The 27,913-nt window shown below is 43.1% G+C and overlaps 1 protein-coding gene across 1 annotated transcript in view; it reads right to left on the bottom strand.

Moving 5' to 3' along the window:
* Positions 1-27,913, bottom strand: part of NCAPG2 (non-SMC condensin II complex subunit G2) — a 365,294-nt gene that overhangs the window by 25,080 nt on the left and 312,301 nt on the right. Inside the window, exon 27 of the mRNA XM_053713827.1 lies at positions 14,123-14,225. Within this exon, the coding sequence (XP_053569802.1) occupies positions 14,123-14,225 (103 nt within the window). The remainder of the gene's footprint in view (positions 1-14,122; positions 14,226-27,913) is intronic.

Below are 27,913 nucleotides of genomic sequence, written 5' to 3'. Positions count from 1 at the left end.
CCAAACAGCTCCCCATCCTGAGAGGCTTGCGTCCATAGTCACAATCTCCCATAATGGTCTTAAAAAGGATGTCCCTTGAGAAAGATGATCTGGACAGAGCCAGCAAGAGAGCGATTCTCTAAACCAGCAGATCCGAATGATCGCCATTCCACTGTCTCAACATGCACAGCTCTAACGGTCTGAGACAGAACCTGGAAAAGGAAATTATGTCCATGCTGGACACCATGGGACCAATTACCTCCATACACTGAGCCACAGATGGCCTTAAGGAGGTCCAGAGGGCAAGACATGCCGAAGCAAGCTTGCACCATCTCTGGTCGGTTAGAAATATCCTCATGGATATTGAATATATTATAGTACCCAGGAATTCTACCCTGGTGCTTGGGATAAGAGAACTCTTCTCTAAGTTTACCTTCCATCCATGTGATCGAAGAAGTGAGAGAAGAGATACCGAATAGTCCTCCGCTAGACGAAAGGATGGTGCTTGAACCAGAATGTTGTCCAAGTAGGGAGCTACTTTGGGACCACAAACAGGTTGGAATAGTACCCCAAACCTCTTTCTGCGATAGGAACTGGGTCAATGACCCCTAAGGAGGAAAGATACCGCACGCACCCCGGAAAGGCTTACCTCTTTTCTGGTTTTGAAGACAGGCTTGAGAGGAGAAATCTGCCCTTGGGTGGATAAGATTTGAAACCTATCTTGTATCCCTAAACTATGACCTCCAGGACCCACAGATCCTGCACATCCCTGGACCAAGCGTCTGAAAACAGCGACAGTCTGCCCCCTACACGATCCAGTTCTGGATCGGGGGGCGCCCCTTCATGCTGACTTGTTCTAGGCAGGCTTCTTGTTATGCTTGGATTTATTCCAGGATTGAGCCGGCTTCCAAGTGGTCTTGGTTTGCTCGGGCTTAGGAGGACTGCTGACGTTGGGACTTTTCAGAATGAAAGGAACAAAAATTAGATCCTTTTCATTCTGCGTTAGGAAGGCACCCTTGCCCCCTGTAACCATGGAGATAATGCAGTCCAGGCCTGGACCAAATAAAATGTTTCCCTTAAAGGGGAGGGAAAGTAATCTAGACTTAGAAGTCATGTCCGCAGACCAGGACTTTAGCCAGAGCGCCCAACGTGTCTGCACTGAGAAACCAGAGATTTTAGCATTCAGGCAAATAATCTGTATGTTTGCATCACAGATAAAAGAATTAGCAATTCTCAAAGCCTTAATTTTGTCTTGGATAACGTCGCGGGGACCCTCCACCTCGATCAATTCCACTAAGGAGTTGCACCAGTAGGCCACAGCTCCAGCAACCGAGGCAACAGTCGCTGCCGGTTGAAATAAATATCCCATATGCTGAAACATTTTCCTGGGAAAAGATTCCATTTTCTTATCCATCGGCTCTCTGAAAGACGAGCTAACCTCAAGAGGGATAGTAGTAAGCTTAGCTAACGTGCAGATAGCACCATCCACCTTAGGGACGGAACCCCACAACTGCAGCTGAGAGTCTGGGAATAATTTTTTTTAAAGGCAGACGAAGGGGAAAAGGAAGATCCAATTCTATTCCAATTCATTTTTAAGAATATTCACCATTTTAACAGGTACAGGAAAAGGTAGCGGTGCTACCCTGTCCTCGTACACTCCGTCTAGTTTAGGGATCAAAGGTTCATCAGGCAACTTGGCCTCTGGAACCACTAATGTCGACAGAACCTCCTTTAGAAGAAAACGTAGGTGTTCAATTTTAAATCTAAAGGCTGGTTCCTCCGCCTAGAGGTAACAGACTCTGATTCAAAAATTGCACCCTCTGAAGATTCAGAGTGTGACCCATCCTGAGATACTTGAAAAGCAGACAAATCAAGTAAATCACTGGATGTCCCAAGGACCAGAGCTATGTTTAACCTTTCGCTTGCGCTTAGCAGGGCGAGGTAGAGCACTTAAGGACCCCAGACATCGCCGTCTTTAACTGCGCGGTAAATCTGATGGTAAAAGGCTACCCCAGACGGAGGATCAGGCATGCTACGGGAATCTGCATGTGACAATGGAGATGATTGATGGGCATGCACCTCACAGGACGGCGAATCCTCAGAGGTGGACGGCTCAGTCGTACTAAAGGGGTTAACCTTCTTAGACATAACTTTGTTGATGCATATGGAACATAGTTGAGAGGGCGGGCACACCAAGGCCTCCTCACAATATAGACAGGTATTACTATTAGGAATAGAGGGAGTACCCTCAAGCATATCAGGATCGTTCATAGCTTGCGCTAACAGTAGGATACAAATAAATTAACTTTTTCTCTCACAAAAACGGCACCTATATACCCCAATGACTGGGGCACTCCCCACCTCCTAGACCCAGGCAACCAGAGAAGAAGCGACCTCTCCGACAGCTAGTTCGGTCAGGAAAGAGAAAATGAAAGTGTGACCACACCAGGTCACATGGTGCGCAACGCAGGACGGCCCCTGCTATGAGAAAAAGCGTGCCAAGCTCCAAGCTGCTCAGCGTTCAAAGTGAAAGTAAAACACCTGTATGTCTCGTTACCGCAAAACAAAAGTCTATGAGCCCAAAATAAATCTCACACATAAAGCAGCATAAATCAAAGAAACAAATTATGCTTACCAGATAATTTCCTTTCATTCTGTATGAGGAGAGTCCACGGCTTCCTTCCTTACTTGTGGGAATACAGAACCTAGCCACCAGGAGGAGGCAAAGACACCCCAGCCAAAGGTTTAAATACCTCCCCCACTTCCGTCATCCCACAGTCATTCTGCCGAGGGAACAAGGAACAGTAGGAGAAATATCAGGGTATAAATGGTGCCGAAGAACAAAACCAAATTTAAGTCCGCCCAACGGAGAATTTGTGCGGGGGCCGTGGACTCTCCTCATACAGAAGGAAAGGAAATTATCTGGTAAGCATAATTTAGGTTTTCCTTCTTAATATGAGGAGAGTCCACGGCTTCATTACTTACTTGTGGGAAACGCATACCCAAGCTCTAGAGGACACTAAATGAAAACGGGAGGGTAAAAAGAGAGGCGGACCCTGTTCTGAGGGTTTCACAGCCTGCAAAACCCTCTCTCTCAAAAGCTGCTTCTGCCAAAGCAAAAACGCCAAATATGTAAAAATTAAAAAAAAAATGTGTAAGGAAGACCAGGTAGTTGCCCTGCAAATCTGATACCTAAAGGCCTCATTCTCAAAACCCAAGAGGGAGCCACAGCTCTAGATGAATGAGCCTTAATCCTCTAAAGAGGCTTGTGTCCCGCTGACTCTATAAGCTAAGCGAACATGCTACTCAACCAGAAAAACAGGCTTGATGCCCCTTACGCTTCCCAGAATAGACACAAACAAGCAAGAAGTTTGACAAAACTTCTTTGTAGCCTGAAGATAGAACTTCAAGTCCCGAACCACATCCAAGTTATGAAATAACCACTCCTTCGAAGGAGGATTAGGACACAAGGAAGGAACCACAATCTCCTGAATGATGTTGCGACATGAAACAACCATAGGAAGGAAAGCTAACCCAGAGAGAACAGCCTTAGCTGCATGAAAAACTAGGTAAGTGACCTCACATTGCAAGGCAGCCATCTCAGCCGTAGAAAAAAAAGATAAAAGAACATCCCAAGACAGAAAATCTTAATGTCAACTCCATGCATATGCCCAAACGGAGCCCTCTGCAAAACTTAGAACAAGATGTAAACTCCAAGGAGGAGCATTAGATCTAAACACAGGCCTGATCTAGTCAAAGCCTGAACAAGACTGGACATCTGGAAGCTCAGTGAGCCTCTCGAGCAGTAAAACAGATAGGGACAAATTCTGTCCCCTAAGGGAGCTAACAGAAGGCCCTTCCCAGAGCATCCTGGAGAAGGAAAGGATCCTGGAAAACCTGGCCATATGCCAGGAGAATCCCTGCTCTACATACCAGAAGGTGGTGGTCCTGCACCCCTTATGATAGATGCGACTATACACCGGCTTATGAGCTAGAACGAGGTGTATCCAGTCCACAGATTCATCCTTTACTTGTGGGATATTCTCATTCCCTACAGGAAGTAGCAAAGAGAGCACACAGCAAAGCTGTCCATATAGCTCCCCCTCTAGCTCCACCCCCCAGTCATTCGACCAAAGGTTAGGAAGAAAAAGGAGAAACCATAGGGTGCAGTGGTGACTGTAGTTTAAACAAAAATTTTTTTACCTGACTTAAATGCCAGGGCAGGCCGTGGACTGGATACACCGCAAGAGAAAGTAATTTATCAGGTAAGCATAAATTCTGTTTTCTCTTGCAAGGTGTATCCAGTCCACGGATTCATCCTTTACTTGTGGCATACCAATACCAAAGCTTTAGGACACGGATGAAGGGAGGGAACAAGACAGGTACCTTAAACGGAAGGCACCACTGCTTGCAAAACCTTTCTCCCAAAAATAGCCTCCGAAGAAGCAAAAGTATCGAATTTGTAAAATTTGGCAAAAGTATGCAGTGAAGACCAAGTCGCTGCCTTACAAATCTGTTCAACAGAAGCCTCATTTTTGAAAGCCCATGTGGAAGCCACTGCTCTGGTAGAATGAGCAGTAATACTTTCAGGAGGCTGCTGGCCAGTAGTCTCATAGGCCAAACGGATGATGCTTTTCAGCCAAAAGGAAAGAGGTAGCAGTCGCTTTCTGACCTCTCCTCTTACCAGAATAGATAAACAAGGAAGATGTTTGTCTGAAATCCTTAGTTGCTTGTAAATAGAACCTTAAAGCACAAACTACAGCAAGATTGTGTAATAGACGTTCCTTCTTCGAAGATGGATTAGGACACAGAGAAGGAACAACTATTTCCTGGTTAATATTCTTGTTAGAAACAACTTTAGGAAGAAAACCAGGCTTGGTACGCAAAACTACCTTGTCTGTGTGGAACACCAGGTAAGGTGAATCACACTGTAAGGCAGATAATTCTGAAACTCTTTGAGCAGAAGAGATAGCTATCAAAAACAAAACTTTCCAAGATAACAACTTAATGTCTATGGAATGTAAAGGTTCAAACGGAACCCCTTGAAGAACTGAAAGAACTAGATTCAAATTCCATGGCGGAGCCATAGGTTTATAGACAGGCTTGATTCTGACTAAAGCCTGAGCAAACGCTTGAACGTCTGGTACCTCTGCCAGACGCTTGTGTAACAGGATAGACAAAGCAGATATTTGTCCTTTTAAGGAACTAGCTGACAATCCTTTCTCCAGTCCTTCTTGGAGAAAGGACAATATCCTGGGAATCCTAATCTTACTCCATGAGTAACCCTTGGATTCACACCAACAAAGATATTTCCTCCATATCTTATGGTAGATTTTCCTGGTGACAGGCTTTCTAGCCTGAATCAGAGTATCTATAACTGACTCAGAGAACCCACGCTTTGATAGAATTAAGCGTTCAATCTCCAAGCAGACAGACGTAGAGAAACTAAATTTGGATGCTTGAACGGACCCTGTATTAGAAGATCCTGCCTCATTGGCAGTGTCCATGGTGGGACAGATGACATGTCCAATAGGTCTGCATACCAAGTCCTGCGTGGCCACGCAGGCGCTATCAGAATCACCGAAGCCTTCTCCTGCTTGATTCTGGCAACCAGACACGGGGGGAGAGGAAACGGTGGAAAAACATAAGCCAGATTGAAGGACCAAGGCGCTGCTAGAGCATCTATCAATACCGCCTTGGGATCCCGGGACCTGGACCCGTAGAGAGGAAGTTTGGTGTTCTGACGGGACGCAATCAGATCAAACTCTGGGGTGCCCCATAGCTGAGTCAGCTGGGGAAATACCTCCGGGTGGAGTTCCCACTCCCCCGGGTGAAAAGTCTGACGACTTAGAAAATCCGCCTCCCAGTTGTCTACTCCTGGGATGTGAATTGCTGAGAGATGGCAGGAGTGATCCTCCGCCCACCTGATTATTTTGGTTACTTCCGTCATCGCTAGGGAACTCTTTGTTCCCCCCTGATGATTGACGTAAGCTACAGTCTGTTGCCTGACTGAAATCTGATGAATTTGGCCGCCGCTAGTTGAGGCCATGCCTGAAGAGCGTTTAATATCGCCCTCAGTTCCAGAATGTTTATCGGGAAAAGAGTTTCTTCCCGAGACCATAAGCCCTGAGCTTTCAGGGAGTCCCAGACCGCACCCCAGCCTAACAGACTGGCGTCGGTCGTTACGATGATCCACTCTGGCCTGCGGAAACATATTCCTTGAGACAGGTGATCCTGAGACAACCACCAGAGAAGAGAATCTCTGGTCTCTTGGTCCAACTGAATTTGAGGAGACAAATCTGCATAATCCCCATTCCACTGTTTGAGCATGCATAGTTGCAGTGGTCAGAGGTGTATCCGAGCAAAAGGGACTATGTCCATTGCCGCAACCATTAGTCCGATTGTCTCCATGCACTGAGCCACAGATGGCCGAGGAATGGAATAAAGAGCTCGGCAAGTAGTTAAGAGTTTTAGCTTTCTGACCTCCGTCAGAAATATTTTCATTTCTGCCGAGTCTATCAGGGTTCCTAAGAATGGAATTCTTGTGAGGGGGGAGAGAAAGAACTCTTTTTGATGTTCACCTTCCACCCGTGAGACCTCAGAAAGGCCAATACAATCTCTGTGTGAGACTTGGTTCTTTGGAAAGTTGACGTCTGAATTAAGATGTCATCTAGGTAAGGCGCCACTGCTATGCCCCACGGTCTTAGAACCGCCAGGAGGGACCCTAGCACCTTTGTGAAAATTCTTGGAGCAGTGGCCAACCCGAAAGGAAGAGCCACAAACTGAAAATGCTTGTCCAGAAAGGTGAACCTGAGAAACTGGGTCATGATCTTTGTGGATAGGAATGTGCAGATACGCATCCTTTAGATCCACGGTAGTCATATATTGACCCTCCTGGATCATTGGTAAGATTGTCCGAATGGTCTCCATCTTGAATGATGCGATTCTGAGGAATTTGTTTAGAATTTTGAGATCCAGGATTGGTCTGAAAGTTCCTTCTTTTTTTGGGAACCACAAACAGATTTGAGTAAAACCCCAGTCCTTGTTCTGCAATTGGGACTGGGTGGATCACTCCCATTGTATGTAGATCTTCTACACAGCGTAAAAACGCCTCTTTCTTTGATCTGTAGACAGACGAGAAATGTGGAACCTTTCCCTTGGAGGAGAGTCCTTGAATTCTAGAAGGTATCCCTGGGGTACAATCTCTAATGCCCAAGGATCGTGTACATCTCTTGCCCAGGCCTGAGCGAAGAGAGAGAGCCTGCCCCCTACTAGATCCGGTCCCGGATCGGGGGCTACCCCTTCATGCTGTCTTTGTGGCAGCTGCAGGCTTTTTGGCCTGTTAACCCTTATTCCAGCCCTGGTAAGGTTTCCAGTTTGCCTTGGGCTGTGAAGCGTTACCCTCTTGCTTTGCAGCCGGAGAGGATGAAGCGGGGCCGTTCCTGAAATTGCGAAAGGAACGAAAATTAGCTTTGTTCTTTGTTTTAAAGGCTTTGTCCCGAGGGAGAGCATGGCTTTTCCCCCCGGTGATATCTGAAATAATCTCTTTCAATTCAGGCCCGAATAGGGTCTTCCCTTTGAAAGGAATGTTCAAAAGCTTGGATTTAGACGACACATCGGCTGACCAGGACTTTAGCCATAGCGCCCTGTGCGCCAAAATGGCGAAACCTGAATTTTTTGCTGCTAACTTAGCTATTTGGAAAGCGGCGTCAGTGATAAAAGAATTAGCTAGCTTTAGAGCCTTAATTCTATCCATAATTTCCTCATATGAGGTCTCCGTCTGGAGCGAGTCTTCCAGCGCCTCAAACCAGAAAGCAGCTGCAGTAGTTACAGGAATAATGCAGGCAATAGGTTGGAGAAGAAAACCTTGTTGAACAAAAATTTTCTTAAGTAAATCCTCTAATTTTTTATCCATAGGGTCTTTAAAAGCACAACTGTCTTCAATTGGTATGGTTGTGCGTTTAGCTAGTGTAGAAACAGCCCCCTCCACCTTAGGGACCGTCTGCCACGAGTCCTGCATGGGGTCAGATATGGGGAACATTTTCTTAAAAACAGGAGGGGGGGACAAAAGGGACACCTGGCCTATCCCACTCCCTAGTAACGATATCCGCAATCCTCTTAGGGACCGGAAACGCATCCGTGTAAACAGGGACCTCTAGGTACTTGTCCATTTTGCACAATTTCTCTAGGATCACCAAAGGGTCACAGTCATCCAGAGTAGCTAATACCTCCCTAAGTAAAACACGGAGGTGTTCTAGTTTAAATTTAAAAGCCAATGTATCTGAATCTGTCTGGGGAGGAACCCTTCCTGAATCAGAGACTTCTCCCTCAGACATCAAATCCCTCGCTCCCACTTCAGAGCGATGTTAGGGTATATCGGATACGGCTACCAAAGTGTCAGAATGCTCATAATCTGTTCTTAAAACGGAGCTATCACGATTTGCAGGTAACACGGGCAGTTTAGATAAGAAGGCTGTAAGAGAATTATCCATGACTGCCGCTAAGTCTTGTAATGTAAAAGGGTTAGACGCACTAGAGGTACTAGGCGTCGCTTGCACGGGCGTAACTGGTTGTGACACTTGGGGAGAGGCAGACGGGCTACCCTTGTTACCTTCAATCTGAGAATCATCTTGGGCCACATTCTTAAGTGCAACAATATGATCTTTAAAGTGTATAGACATATCAGTACAAGTGGGACACATTCTGAGAGGGGGTTCCACCATGGCTTCTAAACACATTGAACAAGGATTTTCCTTAGTGTCAGACATGTTTAACAGACTAGTAGAGTACACAAACAGGCTTGGAATCACTTTAATCAAATAAAAAACACAATTTGAAAAAAACATTACTGTGCCTTTAAGAGATAAAAAGCACACAATTTTACAAAACGGTGAAAAATGCAGCAATCTTTCTGAAATTTTCACAGTATGTAGCTAAAGCCTGAATAAGATTGCACCCCAAGTTTCAGAACGATTAACCCCTTAATGCCCAAACCGGAGCAGCCTAAAGCCAACACCTGGTTAAAACACTACAGCACCTTGCCACAGCCTTGCTGTGGCCCTACCTTCCCTTAGGGATCAGATTTGGGGGAATATAGCTACTTTTAGGTCCTCAAACATCAGCAGGACCCTCCATGTGAAACAGCATGAACTTCTCTGCAATTCTAACTGTGCATCTGAGGCAATTAGGCCCCTCCCACTCTACTCCGGAGCTGTGAGGCCTAGTAAATCGCTCCTAAGTGACTAAAAAACAGCCATGTGGTAATAACCCCAGAAAAAAACCAAAAGGGCTTTCAAAGTGTCTTGAACGATTTTTCCTTAGCCAAACAATCAATTGCCCTGAATAAGTGTCAACCAGTATATCAGTCCTATTATGTAAGCATTCAATTCCTTACTAAGTATGTGAACATAGCTTACCCTCCCCTCATGGGGATATTGTCAGTCCCTTCTAGCATTATCTCAGTCTTGTCTAGAAATAAATGACTGAACATACCTCATTGCAGATTGCCCTGCAAACTGTTCCCCCCAACTCAAGTTTTCTGGTACTCCTCAGTCCTGTGTGGGAACAGCAGTGGATTTTAGTTACAACATGCTAAAATAATTTTCCTCTCAGCAGAAATCTTCATCCCTTTTCTGCTAGAGAGTAAATAGTACAAACCGGTACCATTTAAAATAGCAAACTTTTGATTGAAGATACTAAAGCTACAATTCTAACACCACATTCACTTTACACTCCAGAGAGAGACCCTAGTGCTTAGAGCCAGCAAAGAGAATGACTGGGGGGTGGAGCTAGAGGGGGAGCTATATGGACAGCTTTGCTGTGTGCTCTCTTTGCTACTTCCTGTAGGGAATGAGAATATCCCACAAGTAAAGGATGAATCCGTGGACTGGATACACCTTGCAAGAGAAACTGTCTCACTGACGTCTGCTCCTGCTAGGATCGACCATCCACAACAAAGAGCGACATGGCTGAAGAGAAGAAGGTTAAAAGAAACCTCTAAGGAATGCTAGAAACGAGCTTACCAGAATCAACGCTGTGGAACAGGAACATGGCCTTTCAAGTGTGACAGGGTTGTAGCATCTCTCCTGACATGGACTTTAGAGAAGAAAAGCAGGCAGCGAAACTCGTCAAAGCTGATTGCTAATTTTGTTAATCTGAGTCGGGATGGGTTTGCAGAAAGACTCTAACTGCATCTCCGAACTCTAACATTCACCCATGCTCTCACTGAGAGACTGACAGGGCTACTTAAAACTCCAGTCCCATTTCGAAGAGTACTACTCTACATAAGAGACTACTCCAAATCTTCCGACACTTCTCTGCCAACCTCCTGTGACGAAAGGCAAAGAATGACTGGGGAAGGTATTTAAGCCTTTGGCTGGGGTGTCTTTGCCTCCTCCTGGTGGCCAGGTTCTTAATTCCCACAAGTAATGAATGAAGCAGTGGACACTCCTCCCATTAAGATGGAAATTGTATGTTCTATCCAAATCGTGAAAGACAATTTTGGGGGTTCCTGTCATTTTAAGATTTAACAAAGTATGTGGATGTATGTGGTTGAAGCAAATAGCAGTTAAATGCCGCTGAATGCTCCCTCAAAAGCATCTTGTATTATCCACTGTACATTAGACATGGTTTCTTCAGAGAGAAAATCTTTTTAACATAGCACTTTAGTTATTCTACCTGTAAACTAACTACAGGTAGAAAACTATTGCGGAATAGTTTTGCAGTTTGAAAAGGGAATGGAAAAAAGTGTAAATAGGTAATTTAGGCAATATTTACATGCCATTATATAGCTTATAATGCAACCTAAAAGGAAGTTTTATATAATTTTTTTTATTACTTTTGTATACATAGTACCAACAGAAAGATAGTACAGTACTGTAATCAGAAAAGTTATATCTGACGTTTTAAATAAATAGAGCAGAGTAGATTGTGACTTGCAGGCAGGGAAAAATAGTATTTAAAAAAAAAAAAATATGGGGGGGCGGAGCTAGCCAGCAGTGAAAGCAGACGTGCAGGTCTGTAGCTCTCTGCACAAATTGACCAAAAACCCTACTTTAAGACTGTGATATTCTCTAAATTTGCACTAAAAAGGGAGATTTATGCCTATAGACTCGCTGTCCTTGGATATGAACTTGATAAAGTTAAGGCAGAATTTTAGGGAGTACATTAATGGAAAGAAGTTGCTGTGATACTCAGATGGACCAGCGCCATTTTACATGAATACTTGGCAAAAACTTTTAGACTGCTGTAGCGATCTCCCGCCATATAGGCTCCGTAGCACAGAGGGACAAATACTCACACTGAAATTAGACTTCGGTTGTCTATCGGCTCGAACTGATTGCATTTTAGCCCTATTACTGTGCGAGATGCTATCTGCTCATGAAGGCAACATGGCGGCTATTGCTAGATGGAAGATCAAAACTATCCAGTCCTTAGAGAGGGCTCTTCAACAAGTTGAATCACAACTGCTTAGAGCCATTTCAGAAGCGGTACACGGCGCGTGTGCTAAAACTCAGAGAAACCCTAGCTGCGCAAGAAGCTGCGGGAACGCACTATATTGTGATGAATGGGAGATTATGGAGATCACGGAAGATGCAGTGGGACAGTATGTAGCTGAGAAGACGATACTCACTAAAGCTGAATCTGTGTCGGCAGACATTCTGGATGAAGAGAGATCGGTGGCATGGAGCCAACGGAACCCACGGTCATTTCTACTAACCTCCCGGGCTGCTTCTAAAGCGGAGGCGCAGCTGACCATGAAGGAGTGCGAGATGCAAGGTACTACTGTAGCCCCGCAGACATCGCCAGCGATCATGTGCCCCGGGAATAGTTGGCGGCTGAAGTTTGTTGAGGTCTGTTGCCTGGATGGTGGTAAGATGCTGCAGGAGATCGATACCTATTGTTTGAGAGTTGGCAGACCCCTAGACAAATCTCCCATGATGGAGACTGATATGGCTTGGGGGAATCTACCGGACATGGCGTTTAGACACCATATGCAACTAGACTATCCTGATAAACACCGACTACTTGGTGAGGGGACACCTCTGCAGAAAGCTGGGGTTGGATAAACTCTTGGGGCATGAAAAGAGACAGACACGGACTGAGCAAGTTGCCCTTGCCCCGACATTTGCTGCTTAGACATATCTAAACTTTTTTATGGACGATGGTCTGCTGCTCTCTAATAATATTAAGTTGTAAGTTTATGGCTGCAAGAGCAATTGCTTTATCTCTGTTCATTGATGTTCTTGCTTTGCTTCCATAGTTATATTGGATGTTATATAGATTCCTTCACTATTGAATATATAAGTTCAGACATGCTCCTATTTTCATCTATATCTATTTTGCTAAGTGTATGAAGTGTGTAAGGTCATGCCTAATATATTCACTATTACAGATTTTGTAACCCAGCGATTGCATGCTATATAATATGTCACACGACAATGATTGCAGATACACAGATGGCGATCTCTGAGCAGATTGTAACTGCCGCCTTATAATAATCCTGTAGGGTTTTATAAAGTTCTAAGTAGCCATATGTTTAAAAAATATAACTATATAGGTTTTACAGTTTTCCTCAATGTTACTTATAGAATATGGGTTGATGCAGATTAAGATTTGTGCATTTTACTCTGCCTACTGACAGGTAGGTAGTCCTACATTAACTTAAATGACGCATGTTAAGCACTGGAAAGTTCTACCCCTTTTATGTACTATCTTTACTATTGCTACACTATTAATGCCTACCCTAGTGTGGGTATATTTGTATATATATATATATACGCATGCTTGTTCAGTTTTCTCATTTTAGCTAAAATACACAGAGACTTACCTGATATATGTTAATGTACTTTTAGTGTCAGTTTATAGCCTTGGAATGTCCTAACATTTCTAGTATAGTCCTATACAGTTTGGTCCCTCACACAATGACACAGCATGGACTGCTGATAATTTCCTATACTCTCTCCACAGTGTTCTGTGCTGTTTATCCTTTATCAGTTGCTGACTTTATTATTCCACTTAGTTCTCTATATAACAACTGCCTATAGTGTTTACGCTACTGTTAGATTTGAGACAGTTCCATATTTGATTATCTGTTTTGCTGGGTGACCTGCGGCCGGGGTGCCCTAGTGAAGGCAACTCTCTTATATTGACGTAGTTGTATTTCAGGGCAAACTGTATACATAATTTTACTGAAGTATAGCCGTGTGCATGCATGTTACCACATATCATAGTTTTTATAGCATTATTGAACCGATGTTTCTTGCTCAGTGTATATTTGCAAATTCATCTACACATTTATAAATTAAGCTTCCTATGTATATATATATTTTCCCAAGAGTAAAATTGATAGCCCATAATTGTCCATGCCTGGGCTCCCATCAACTTAGTTAATTAGGTTAGATGTTAATATTCTCTCTTTTAGAATGTTTCTATAATACTAGGCTCCGCCCCCCCATTTGGAGCTTATTTATTAAGCTAAGGGACACAGATCCCATCGATGAACCCCTAAAAATTACATAAGAGTACTTCATTATAGTTATGCTTGATAAACTTTTTTTATCATATATCTATATGTTTATAGCCTGGAGGACCCAAAAAGGGCCCTATATGTTGTAGGTTCCACCGTACCCTTTTATATTTATGTCAATATAGCGGCCATTATTAACCCCTTCCCTATTTTGTCTGCTACTCCCTCTATTATGATACATTTGAGTGGCTAGGCCCATAGTGGTCCATATTCGGCCTAAGGGGATTGGGTAGCAGATAAGATAAATAAAAATGAGGTCTCATTTCTATAATTCAATTTACGAGGCAGACTGGTAGTGCAAGTCTTGTTACTGATTTTTTTTTTTTTAAGAATCTCTGCTATGATCGTCCCAATAGCTAGAGATATGATAATTACGAGCACTAACGATATTTGTTTTTGGACTAACTGGTTTCATAGTCTATATGTAGACTACTGTTTTAATATTATTTTGTTTTTGCTCCTTATGGTCCTATATTTTATTGTAACATGTTTCCTGAGAATACTGCAAATTGAATTTTCAATGTATGACTTGTGTTTTGAAAACCTCAATAAAAATTGTTTAAAAAAAAAAAAAAAAAAAAAAAAAAAAAAAAATATGAATTAAAAATATCTCACCTTTCTCTGCTTTCTGCATCTTCCATTGTAACTTCTCTATAATTTTTTAATTTTCTATAAATTGTTGAAACAAATTCCTTGACATAGGCAGTCATGCGTTTACCTAAGACAAAATAAAAGTCATTAAGTTAAAACACAGCTTTATTTGCTTTTAATGTACTGAACCAAGAGATACAATACAACGCAAGACAAATTTCATACAGAACTACGCAAACTGATGCAGCTGAGTTCTGCTATAAACTTATAAAGATTTTCACAATTCAATTTTCCAATTAACTTCTAGTCTAAAATGTACTTAAAGGGATACTAAATCCATTTTTTTTTCTTTCATGTTTCAGATAGAGAATGCAATTTTAAGCAACTTTCTAATTTATTCCTATTTTCAACCACTAATCAGCAAGTGCTATCCAGGGTTTTGAACCAAAAAATGGACTGGCTCTTAAACTTGCATTATTGCTTTTTCAAATAAACATACCAAGAGAATGAAGAAAAATCAACAGTAATAAATTAGAAAGTTGCTTAAAATTGCATGCTCTATCTTAATCATGAAAAATTTGGGTTCAGTATACCTTTAAGGCAAGCAGCTAAAAAAACCCACTGATGCTTTCAAATCCTTCAGAGGACCTGAGAAAGTAATAAAAAGACTACAAGATAGTCTAAAAATATCTGGTAGCTTGTAAATAAAACTTTAAAAACCTAACCACATCCAAATTAAGGAGATGTTTTTTTCTTTGAATTTTGCGCATTAGGGCAGAGAGATGGAACTACAATTTCTCAATTTATATTATCAGCTGAAACTGCTTTTGGCAAAAAAAATGTAAAAAAATAATTAGTTCACAAATCCACCTTATCTTGAAAAACAATTTATGCTTACCAGATAAATTCCTTTCCGGATAGTTAGAGCCCACGTCTTCATTCCTTACTGTTGGGAAATGCAACACCTGGCAACCAGGAGGAGGCAGACACACCCCAGCCAAATGTTTAAATATCACTCCCCTTTCCTCACTACCCCAGTCATTCTGCCAAGGGAACAAGACAAAGTCGGAGAAATATTAGGGTATAAATGGTACCAGAAGAATAAAATAAATAATAGGGGACCGCCCACAGACCAGAAAAAAACGTGCGGCGGCTGTGGACTCTATCTGGAAAGAAAGGAATTTATCTGGTAAGCATAAATTATATTTTCCTCCCTAAGATAGGGAGAGTCCACGGCTTCATTCCATACTGTTGGGAAAATGATACCCAAGCTCCAGAGGACATTGAATAACGGGAGGGAACAAAAAGGAAGAGGCGGACCCTATTCAGAGGGCACAGCCTGCAAAACTTTTCTCCTGAAAGCGAAGCAAAATCATCAAACTTGTAAAATTTTGAAAAAGTGTGTAAGGAGGATCAGAACCCCGCCTTAAAAATCTGATCCATGGAGGCCTCGTTCTTAACGGCCCAAGAGAACGCCCACTGCTCTAGTGGAATGAGCCGTTATCCTCTCAGGAAGACGACGTCCCGCTGTCTCGTAAGCTAAGCAGATGACACTCCTTAAACAAAAAGATATGGAAGACTAAGTAGCTTTCTGCCCTTTATGCTTCCCCGAATAGACAACAAACAAAGAGGAAGATTGTCTAAACTCCTTAGTAGCCTGAAAATAGAACTTCAAGGCACGAACCACATCTAAATTGTGAAGCAAGTGTTCCTTGGATGAAGAAGGATTAGGACACAAGGAAGGAACCACAATCTCCTGATTGATGTTGCGATCTAACACAACCTTAGAAAGAAAACCTTATTTAGTACGTAAAACTGCCTTATCTGCATGAAAAATCAGATAAGGGGCTTCACATTGCAAAGCAGAGATCTCAGAAAGTCTACGCGCAGAGACAATAGCCAATAAAGAGAGAACCTAATTTAACGTCAACGAAATGCAGAGGCTCAAACGGAACCTGTTGCAAAACCCGAAGAACAAGATTTAGGCTCCAAAGAGGACCTCCAGATCTAAAGACAGGTTTGATCCTAATCAGAGCCTTAACAAAGGACTGCACATCTGGAAGCTCAGCCAGTCTCTTGTGCAATAAAAACAACAGGGCTGAAATCTGTCCCCTCAGGGAACTAGCAGAAAGGCCCTTCTCCAGCCCATCCTGGGTAAAAGATCCTGGCAACCTTAACTCTGTGTCAGGAAAAACCACGCTCTTCACACCAGAATAAGTAGGTCCTCCACACCATGTGGTAGATACGCAGAGTAGCTGGTTTACAAGCTTGAATAAGAGTATCAATGACACTCTCAGAGAAACCTCTCTTGGCTAAGACTAAGCATTCAATCTCCACGCAGTCAGCCTCAGAGAATCTAGGTTTTGATAAACAAATGAACACTTGTATCAGCAGGTCTCTGCGACAAGGTAACTTCCACGGAGGAGATGAGGACACCCCCACTATATCCGCGAACCACGTCCTTCGCGGCCATGATGGAGCAAACAGGATTACTGATGCCCGCTCCTGCTTGATGCGGGCCACCACTCGAGGAAGAAGCGGTAATGGAGGAAAAAGATAAACGAGTTTGAACTTCCAGGACACTGCTAGTGCATCTATTAGATCCGCTTGGGGATCCCTCGATCCGTACCTGGGTAGCTTGGTATTGAGACGGGACGCCATAAGATCTATCTACGGCGTCCCCCACTTGCTGCATATCTCTGCAAACACCTCGGGATGGAGAGACCATTTACCTGGATAGAAGGCTTGCCTGCTGAGAAAATCCGCCTCCCAGTTGTCCACAGCTGTGTGCCTCCGTCCACTCCAGAATCTGAGAAACTTCATTCATCGCCAAGGAACTTCTTGTTCCCCCCTGATGGTTGATGTAAGCTACCAAGGTTATATTGTCTGATTGGAATCTGATAAACTGGGACAAACCCAGAAGTGGCCAAGCCTTTAAGGCCTTGAAGATTGCCTGTAGTTCCAAAATATTGATCGGGAGGGAGGACTCCTGCTGAGTCCACAACTCCTGTGCCTTCCTGGCACCCCAAATAGCTTTCCATCCGGATAGGCTTGCGTCCGTAGTCACAATCTCCCAGGATGGTATTAAGAAGCATGTCCCTCGGGACAGATGATCTGGACAGAGCCACCAAGAGAGCGATTCTCTCGACCGGCTAATACAATCTGTTGAGACAGATCTAAATGATCGCCGTTCCACTGCCTCTGTCTAATTTAGGTATCATAGGTACTTTAGGCAGCGCGGCCTCTGGAACCTCTAACGTAGACACAACCTCCTTTAATAAAAAACACAAGTGTTCAAGTTTAAATCTAATGAACGGTTCCTACGCAGCAGGAGGCTTAGATGCTAAGGACTCCGACTCAGAAAGTTCACCATCTGAAGCTACAGAGTTTAACTCATCATTGGATAACTGGGACAAAATAGCTAAATTGGATAAATATTTAGATAACTCCGGGTCAGGAGAGCTATGTTTAACCTGTCTCTTGCATTTGTTAGATCAAGGTAATGCACTGAGGCCGCAGACACTGCTGTTTGTAACTGTCAGTAGGAAGAAGGCCCCCTCCGGATGGAGGATTAGATGTGCTACGGGGAACTGCATGTAGAGTGGATAATGTAGCAAGGGTAATAATCTCACGGGACGCAGAGTCCTGAGAGGTAGACTAAGAGCCTTAGCAGGCTTGTCTCCCTTCTTAGATTTAATTGAGTGGGCGGGAAAACCACGGCCTCCTCACAATATAAACAGTTGAAACATCTTTATCAGAAAGGTTTTCATTTTCTTATCCATCGGTTTCTCTGAACGAAGAAATATCCTAAAGAGGTATAGTAGTACGTTTAGCAAGTGTAAAGATAGCAACATCCACCTTAGGAATGGAGCCTCACAAATCCAGTTGAGAGTCCGGGACCAACTTTTTAAAAGTAGACGAGGGGGAAAAGGAAGAACCAATTCTTTCCCATTCGTTCTTAATAATGTTCGCCAGCTTAACCGGCACAGGAAAAGTCAAATGAACTTTCCTGTCTTCGTAAACTCTGTCTAATTTAGGTATCATAGGTACTTTAGGCAGCGCGGCCTCTGGAACCTCTAACGTAGACACAACCTCCTTTAATAAAAAACACAAGTGTTCAAGTTTAAATCTAATGAACGGTTCCTACGCAGCAGGAGGCTTAGATGCTAAGGACTCCGACTCAGAAAGTTCACCATCTGAAGCTACAGAGTTTAACTCATCATTGGATAACTGGGACAAATAGCTAAATCGGATAAATATTTAGATAACTCCGGGTCAGGAGAGCTATGTTTAACCTGTCTCTTGCATTTGTTAGATCAAGGTAATGCACTGAGGCCACAGACACTGCTGTTAGTAACTGTCCGTAGGAAGAAGGCCCCCTCCGGGTGGAGGATTAGATGTGCTACGGGGAACTGCATGTGGAGTGGATAATGTAGCAAGGGTAATAATCTCACGGGACGCAGAGTCCTGAGAGGTAGACCAAGAGCCTTAGCAGGCTTGTCTCCCTTCTTAGACTTAATTGAGAGGGTGGGAAAACCACAGCCTCCTCACAATATAAACAGGTATGATTTAGTACAGGAGTACCTTCTAACATGTCAGAGTCCTCCACAGCTTAAGTTATACCCACAGAAGGACACAAATAAAAAATGTTTTTTTATTATAGAAAACTGCACCTTTATACTCCAAATGGCTGGGGCACTCACCACCTCCTAGACCCAGACAGTTAACAGAGAAAACACTCTCCTCAGGTTCAAGTCTCAGCTGGAGAAAACGAATAGACCAGACCCAGTCACATGGAGTGCAAGACAGTACTTCACCTGTTATTACAAGTACAGCAAGTAATAGGAGCTGTGCAACACTTTCAAAAACTAAAGTGAAACCTGTTTGTTCCAGCCAAAAACACACAGTCTATCAGCCCAGGAAAAAATCAGCATGTAAATAATTAATACACTGATTAATTGACCCCAACTGTTCAATAAACCCCCTTCAGAGGATATTAACCCTAGATCATATCAAGGTATAAAAGGAGCCACACTGTGACCCTGTTATAGTGTTTTATGTGTAAAAATGTAAATCATCTTACTTCCAGGATCCATGCTGTAGAACAGAACACAGCCTCTCAAGTGTGACAGTCTTATAGCAGCGCGTTTCTAACATGGACTTGAGTGAGAGAAAGCAGGCAGTGAAACTCGTCAACACTGATTGCTTAGGAGCTGTTAGTAGTAGTCTGGATGGTTTCCCTGCATCTCCAGACTCTAACTTTCATCAATACTCTCACTGAGAAAATTGACATGACTACTTAAAACTCCAGTCCTATCTCAAAGGGTAGATATCCTTTTTCAAAACTCTTTGAATCTTCTGACACTTCTCTGCCACCTCCTAACGTGACAAAAGGCAAAGAATGACTGGGGTAGTGAGGAAGTGGGAGGGATATTTAAGACTTTGGCTGGAGTACCTTTGCCTCCTCCTGGTGGCCAAGTGTTGTATTTCCCAACAGTAAGGAATGAAGCTGTGGACTCTCCCTATCTTAGGAAGGAAAATAAGAAAAACATAATTTATGCTTACCTGATAAATTTATTTCTCTTGTAGTGTATCCAGTCCACGGATCATCCATTACTTATGGGATATATTCTCCTTCCCAACAGGAAGCTGCAAGAGTCCACCCACAGCAAAGCTGCTATATAGCTCCTCCCCTAACTGCCATTACCAGTCATTCGACCGAAAACATGCAGAGAAAGGAAAACCATAGGGTGCAGTGGTGACTGTAGTTTAATGGAAAAATTACCTGCCTTAAAGTGACAGGGCGGGCCGTGGACTGGATACACTACAAGAGAAATAAATTTATCAGGTAAGCATAAATTATGTTTTCTCTTGTTAAGTGTATCCAGTCCACGGATCATCCATTACTTATGGGATACCAATACCAAAGCTAAAGTACACGGATGATGGGAGGGACAAGGCAGGTACTTAAACGGAAGTTACCACTGCCTGTAAAAAACCCTTTCTCCCAAAAATAGCCTCCGAAGAAGCAAGGTATCAAATTTGTTAAATTTGAAAAAGTATGAAACCCAGACCAAGACTCCGTCTTGTAATCTGTTCAACAGAAGCCACATTTAAAAAAGGCCTAAGTGAAAACCACAGCTCTAGTAGAATGAGCTGTAATCCCTTCAGGAGGCTGCTGTCCAGCAGTCTCATAAGCTAAATGAATTATGCTTTTTAACCAAAAAGACAGAGAGGTTGCTGAAGTCCTTTGACCTCTCCTCTGTCCAGAATAGACAACAAACAAGGTGAATGTTTGATGAAAATCTGTAGTAGCTTGTAAGTAAAACTTTAAAACACGAACCACGTCCAAATTGTGTAATAGACGTTCCTTCTTTGAAGAAGGATTAGGATACAAGAATGGAACAACAATCTCTTGAGTGATATTCTTGTTAGATACCACCTTAGGTAAAAACCCAGGTTGGTACACAGGACTACCTTATCCGTACGGAGAACCAGATAAGGAGAATCACATTGCAACGCAGATAACTCGGAGACTCTATGAGCCGAGGAAATAGCTACCAAAAAGGAACTTTCCAAGATAGAAGTTTGATATCTATGGAATGAAAAGGTTCAAATGGAACTCCTTGAAGAACCTTAAGAACCAGCTTTAAGCTCCATGGCGGAGCAACATTTTTAACCACAGGCTTGGTTCTAACCAAAGCCTGACCAAATGCCTGAACGTCTAGAATACCTGCCAGACGCTTGTGCAAAAGAATAGACAGAGTAGAAATCTGTCCTTTTAAAGAACTAGCTGACAACCCTTTTCTCAAAATCATCTTGGAGAAAAGATAATATCCTGGGAATCCAGACTTTACTCCATGAGTAACCCTTGGATTCATAACAATAAGATATTTACACCATATCTTATGTTAAATTTTCCTAGAGACAGGCTTTTATGCCTGTATTAAGGTATCAATTACTGACTCGGAGAAGCCATGCTTTGATAACATCAAGCATTCTGTCTCCAGGCAGTCCATCTCAGATTAGTTATATTTAGATGGTTGAAAAGACCCTGAGGTAGAGGGTCCTGTCTCAGAAGCAGAGACCGTGGTGGAAAGGATGACATGTCCACCAGATCTGCATACCAGGTCCTGCGTGGCCACGCAGGCGCTGTCAAAAGCACCAAAGCACTCTCCTGCTTGATCTTGTGCAAACCCCTCCGGAGGGAATTCCCACTCCCCCGGATGAAAAGTCTGACGACTTAGAAAATCTGCCTCCCAGTTCTCAACACCTGGGATAGGGATAGCTTTTAGACAAGAGTGAGTCTCTGTCCAGTGAATTATTTTAAGACTTCTAACATTGCTAGGGAACTTCTGTTCCCCCTTGATGGTTGATGTAAGCCACAGTCGTGATATTGTCCGACTGAAATATGATGTACCTCAGAGTTGCTAACTGAGGCCAAGTCTGAAAAGCATGGAATATCGCTCCCAGTTCCAGAATATTCATTAGAAGGAGGGTCTCCTCCTGAGTCCACTATCCCTGAGCCTTCAGGGAGTTCCAGACTGTATCCCAACCTAAAAGGCTGGCATCTGTTGTAACAATTGTCCCATCTGACCTGCGGAAGGTCATACCCTTGGACAGATGGACCCGAGATAGTCACCAGAGAAGAGAATCTCTGGTTTCTTGGTCCGGATTTAACAGGAGAACAAATCTGTGTAATCCCCGTTCCTCTGGCTGAGCATGCATAGTTGCAGTGGTCTGAAATGTAGGCGTGCAAACGGTACTATGTCCCTTGCCGTTACCATTAAGCCGATTACATTCATGTACTGAGCCACCAAAGGGCGCGGATGGAATGAAGAACACGGCAGAAATTTAGAAACTTTGACAACCTGGACTCCGTCAGGTAAATTTTAATTTCTACAAAATCTATCAGAATCCCTAGGAGGGAAACCCTTGATATTGGGGATAGAGAACTCTTTCCTTGTTCACTTTCCACCCATGCGATCTCAGAAATGCCAGTACTACGTCCGTATGAGACTTGGCAACTTGGATGTTTGACGCCTGTATCAGGATGTCGTCTAAATAAGGGGCCACTTCTATGCCCCGCGGCCTAAGGACCGCCAAAGTGACCCCAGAACCTCCATAAAGATTCTAGGGGCTGTAGTTAACCCAAAGGAAAGAGCTACAAACTGGTAATGCCTGTCTAGAAAGGCAAACCTGAAAAACCGATGGTGATCTTTATGCATCGTAATGTGAGGATAAGCATCCTTCAAATCCATTGTAGTCCTCTATTGACTCTCCTGGATCATAGTTAAGATGGTACGAATAGTTTCCATCTTAAATGATAGAATTCTAAAGAATTTGTTTAAGATCTTTTAAATCCAAAATAGGTCTGAAGGTTTCCTTTCCTTGGGAACCACAAACCGATTTGAGGAAAACTGTGTCCCTGTTCCTCTATTGGAACTGAATGGGTCACGTACACAATGCAAGAATGTCTCTTTCTTTATCTGGTTTGCAGATAAATGTGAAAGGCAAAAACTCCCCTTTTTTGGGGGGGAAAGCTTTGAAATCCAGAAGATATCTCTGGGGTATAATTTCCAATGCCCAGGGATCCTGGGCATCTCTTGCCCACGCCTGGGCGAAGAATGAAGTCTGCCCCCTATAGGATCCGTTACCAGATAGGGGTCCGTTCCTCAAGCTGTTTTAGAGGCAGCAGCAGGCTCCTTGACCTGCTTATCTTTGGTCCAGGTCCGGCTGTCTCCAGACCGCCTTGGACTGAGCAAAAGTTCCCTCTTATTTTGCCTTAGAGGAAGTTGATGCCACACCTGCCTTGAATTTTCGAAAGGCACGAAAATTAGGCCTTTTTTGTCCCTTGATTTGGACCTGTCCTGAGGAAGGGCATGATCTTTTCCTCCAGTGATATAAGTAATAATCTCCTTCAAACTAGGCCTGAATAGGGTCTGCCCCTTGAAGGGAAGTTAAGTAGCTTATTTATTAAAGTCACGACAGCTGACCATGATATAAGCCATAGCGCTCTGCGCGCCAGTATAGTAAAAAACAGAATTCTTAGCCGTTAGTCTAGTCAAAGGAACAAAGGCATCAGAAAACAAAGGAATTGGCTAGCTTAAGTGCTCTAAGCTTGTCAAATATATTCATCCAATGGAGCCTGTAAAGCCTCATCAAGAGACTCAAACCAGAACGCCGCAGCAGCAGTGACAGGAGCAATGCGTGCAAGGGGCTGCAGGATAAAACCTTGTTGAATAAACATTTTTTATCCATTGGATCTAAAAAAGCACAACAGTCCTCGCCAGAGGTAGTGGTACGCTTAGCTAGAGTAGAAACTCTTCTCTCCACCTTAGGAACTGTCTGCCATAAGTCCCGTGTGGTGGCAACTATTAGAAAACATTCTTCTAAAAAATAGGAGGGGAAGAGAACGGCACACCTGGTCTATCCCATTCCTTATGAAAAATTTTAGTAAACCTCTTTAGGTATTGGAAAAACATAAGTACACACCGGAACTGCATATTATTTATCCAGTCTACACAATTTCTCTGGCACTGCGATTGTACACATTCATTCAGAGCAGCTAAAGCCTCCCTGAGCAACAAGTGGAGGTTCTCAAGCATAAATTTTAAATGTAGAAATATCAGAATCAGGTTAAATCATCTTCCCTGAGTCACAAATATCACCCACAGACTAAGCATATTGTGAGGTAGTATCAGACATGGTTCTTAAAGCGTCTGTATGCTCTGTATCTACCCCCAGAGCTGTTTTGCTTTCCTTTAATTTCAGGTAGTCTGACTAATACTGCTGCCAGTGTATTATACACAACCTTTGCCATGTCTTGTAAAATAAACGCTATGGGCGCCATTGATATACTTGGCGCCATTTGAGCGTGAGTCCCTGGAGCGGGAGTCAAAGGGTCTGACACGTGGGGAGAGTTAGTCGGCATAACTTCCCCCTCGACAGAATCCTCTGGTAAAATAAACGCTATGGGTGCCCTTGATGTACTTGGCGCCATTTGAGCGTGAGTCCCTAAAGCGGGAGTCAAAGGGTCTGACACGTGGGGAGAGTTAGTCGGCATAACTTCCCCCTCGACAGAATCCTCTGGTGATAATGTTTTTAAATACAAAAAATGATCTTTATTGTTTAACATGAAATCAGTACATCTGGTACACCTTCTAAAATGGGGTTCCACCATGGCTTTAAACATAATAAACACAGAGCCTCCTCTATGTTAGACATGTTAGAACTAATAAAGAGACTAGTAGCTTGGAAAACACTTTAAATCAAGTTAACAAGCAAATATAACAAACGTTACTGTGCCTTTAAGAGAAACAAATTTTGTCAATTTGAAAAACAGTGAAAAAAGGCAGTAAATCAAACGAAATTTTTACAGTACATGTAATAAGTTAACAGAGCATTGCACCCACTTGCAAATGGATGATTAACCCCTTAATGCAAAAAACAGATAAAAAAAAAAAAAAAAACTTTTTTAAACAGACACAACAAAACTGCCACAGCTGAGCTGTGGATTACCTTCCCTATAACTGTTTCTATGCAAAATTTAAGCCAGCCATGTGGAAAAATTAGGCCCCAATAAGTTTTATCACCAAACATATGTTAAAAAACGATTAAACATGCCAGCAAACGTTTTAAAACACATTCTTATAAGAGTATGTATGTCTATTAATAAGCCTGATCCAGTCGCTATCACTGCATTTAAGGCTTTACTTACATTACTTCGGTATCAGCAGTATTTTCTTAGTCAATTCCATTCCTTAGAAAAATATATTACTGCACATACCTTAGCATATATCTCTATCAATCAGCCTGGTACCAGTCGCTTTCACTGCATTTAAAGGCTGTACTTACATTACTTCGGTATCAGCAGTATTTTCTTAGTCAATTCCATTCCTTAGAAAAATATTTTACTGCACATACCTTATTTGCAGGAAAACCTGCACGCCATTCCCCCTCTGAAGTACCTTACTCCTCAGAATGTGTGAGAACAGCAACTGGATCTTAGTTACGTCTGCTAAGATCATAGAAAAAACGCAGGCAGATTCTTCTTCCAAATACTGCCTGAGATAAACAGCACACTCCGGTGCCATTTAAAAATAACAAACTTTTGATTGAAGAAATAAACTAAGTATAAAAAACCACAGACTCTCACGACCTCCTATCTATGTTGAGACTTGCAAGAGAATGACTGGTAATGGCAGTTAGGGGAGGAGCTATATAGCAGCTTTGCTGTGGGTGGACTCTTGCAGCTTCCTGTTGGGAAGGAGAATATATCCCATAAGTAATGGATGATCCGTGGACTGGATACACTTAACAAGAGAAATGAGGTTCACAGGAAAAAGCTGACAATTCAGATACCCTCCTAGCAGAAGAAATGGCCAACAAAAACCAAAATGTATGCTTACCTGATAAATTTCTTTCCGGATATGGAGAGTCCACAACGTCATTCCAATTACTAGTGGGAATATCACTCCTGGCCAGCAGGAGGAGGCAAAGAGCACCACAGCAAAGCTGTTAAGTCTCGCTCTCCTACCCATAATCCCCAGTCATTCGACCGAAGGGAAATGGAAAAAGAATTAACACAAAGGTGTAGAAAAGCCTGGGGTTCAGTCAAAAATAACTCTTAATTAAAGGTGGGGTCGTGGACTTCCATATCCGGAAAGAAAGAAATTTATCAGGTAAGCATACATTTTGTTTTCTTTCCTAAGATATGGAGAGTCCACAACGTCATTCCAATTACTAGTGGGAACCAATACTCAAGGGAGAACAAGACAGGCAGACCTAAACAGAAGGCACCACCGCTTGAAGACCCTCTCTCCCAAAAGAGGCCTTAGCCAAGGCAAAAGTATCAAAATTGTAAGACTTGGAAAAAGTATGCAGAGAGGACCAAGTTACAGCCTTGCAAATCTGTTCCGCAAAATCTTCATTTTTGAAAGCCCAAGAAGAGGAGACAGCCCTAGTGGAATAAGCTGTAATTCTCTCAGGAGGCTGATGACCAGCAGTCTCATAAGCAAAACAAATTATACTTCTCAACCAGAGGGAATAAGAAGTAGCAGTAGCTTTCTGACCCTTACGCTTTCCAGAGAAACAAACAGGTCACAAGACTGGCGAAAATCTTAGTCGCCTAAAGGTAGAATTTTAGAGCACGCACCTCATCCAAGTTTTGCAATAGACGCTCCTTATGAGAAGGAGAATTAGGACAGAGAGAAGGAACAACAATTTCCTGATTAATATTTCTATCCGAAACCACTTTCGGAAGAAAACCCAATTTAGTACGAAGAACTGCCTTATCTGCATGAAAGATAAGGTAAGGCGAATCACACTGCTAAGTCGATAGTTCAGAAACTCTCAGAGTAGAAGAGATAGCAATAAGAAATAAAACCTTCCAAGATAACAACTTAATATCTATAGAATGCATAGGCTCAAACGGAGCCTGCTGCAAAACTTTAATAACAAGTTTAAGGCTCAAAGGAGGAGCAACAGGTTTAAACACAGGTCTGATTCTGACCAGGGCCTGACAAAAAGTTTGAACATCTGGCACAAACCCTTCTCTAGACGCTCCTGGAGAAAGGACAGAATCCTAGGAATCCTGACCCTACTCAAACAGTAGCCTTTCACACCAAGGTATTTACGCCATACCTTATGGTAATTTTTACGAGTAACGGGCTTGCAAGTCTGTAGCATGGTCTCAATGACTGATTTAGAAAACCCAAACTTAGCCAGAACTAAGCGTTCAATCTCCAAGCAGTCAGCTTCAGAGAAACAAGATTTGGATGGAGGAATGGACCCTGAGTTATAAGGGCCTTCCTCAGAGGCAACCTCCAAGGTGGCAGAGATGACATCTTCACTAGGTCTGCATACTAGATCCTGCGAGGCCATGCAGGAGCTATAAGAATTACCGAAGCTCTATTGCGTTTGATACGAGCAATGACTCGTTGAAGAAGCGCAAACAGAGGAAACATATGCTAGACCAAAATCCCAAGGAACCGCCAGAGCATCTATCAGAGCGGCCTGCGGATTTCTTGACCTTGAACCGTACCTTGGAAGCTTGGTGTTCTGCGGAGACGCCATCAGATCCAACTATGGCACCCGCCACTTGAAGGTTAACCTGGAGAACACCTCCGGATGGAGAGCCCTCTCCCCGGGATGAAATGTCTGTCTGCTCAGGAAATCCACTTCCCAGTTGTCCACTCCTGGAATGTGGATGGCAGAAAGACAACAATTGTGAGCTTCCGCCCACTGAATAATCCCCATCATGGCTAAGGAACTCTGAGTTACTCCCTGGTGGTTGATGTACGCCACTGAGGTGACATTGTCCAATTGGAACCTGATAAAACGGGCTTAAGACAACTGAGGCCAAGCCATCAGAGCATTGTAAGTCATTCTCAACTCCAAGATGTTTATGGGGAGAGAAGACTCCTCCCGAGTCAATAGTCCTTGTGCCTTTAACAAGTCCCAGACTGCTCCCCAGCCTAGCAGGCTGACATCCGTGGTCACAATCACCCAGGAAGGTCTCCGGAAGCTTGTGCCCTGAGACAGATGGTCCTGAGAAAACCACCACAGGAGAGTCTGATGACTGGTCTAGATCTATCCTCAGACAGATCCGAATGGTCTCTGTTCCATTGTCTGAGCATGCATAATTGCAGAGCTCTCAAATAGAATCGAGCAAAGGGAATGATATCCATGGAAGCGACCATCAGACCAATTACCTCCATGCATTGAGCCACTGATGGCCGAACAGTAGAGAGAGGCAAGAGGAGAGAATTTTGGATTTTCTTACTTCCGTCAAAACAATTTTCGTAGATAGGG

This window comes from Bombina bombina, chromosome 5, assembly GCF_027579735.1.
Source record: "Bombina bombina isolate aBomBom1 chromosome 5, aBomBom1.pri, whole genome shotgun sequence".
NCBI classification, from domain to species: Eukaryota; Metazoa; Chordata; class Amphibia; order Anura; family Bombinatoridae; genus Bombina; species Bombina bombina.
This window is presented reverse-complemented; position numbering and strand designations above follow the sequence as displayed.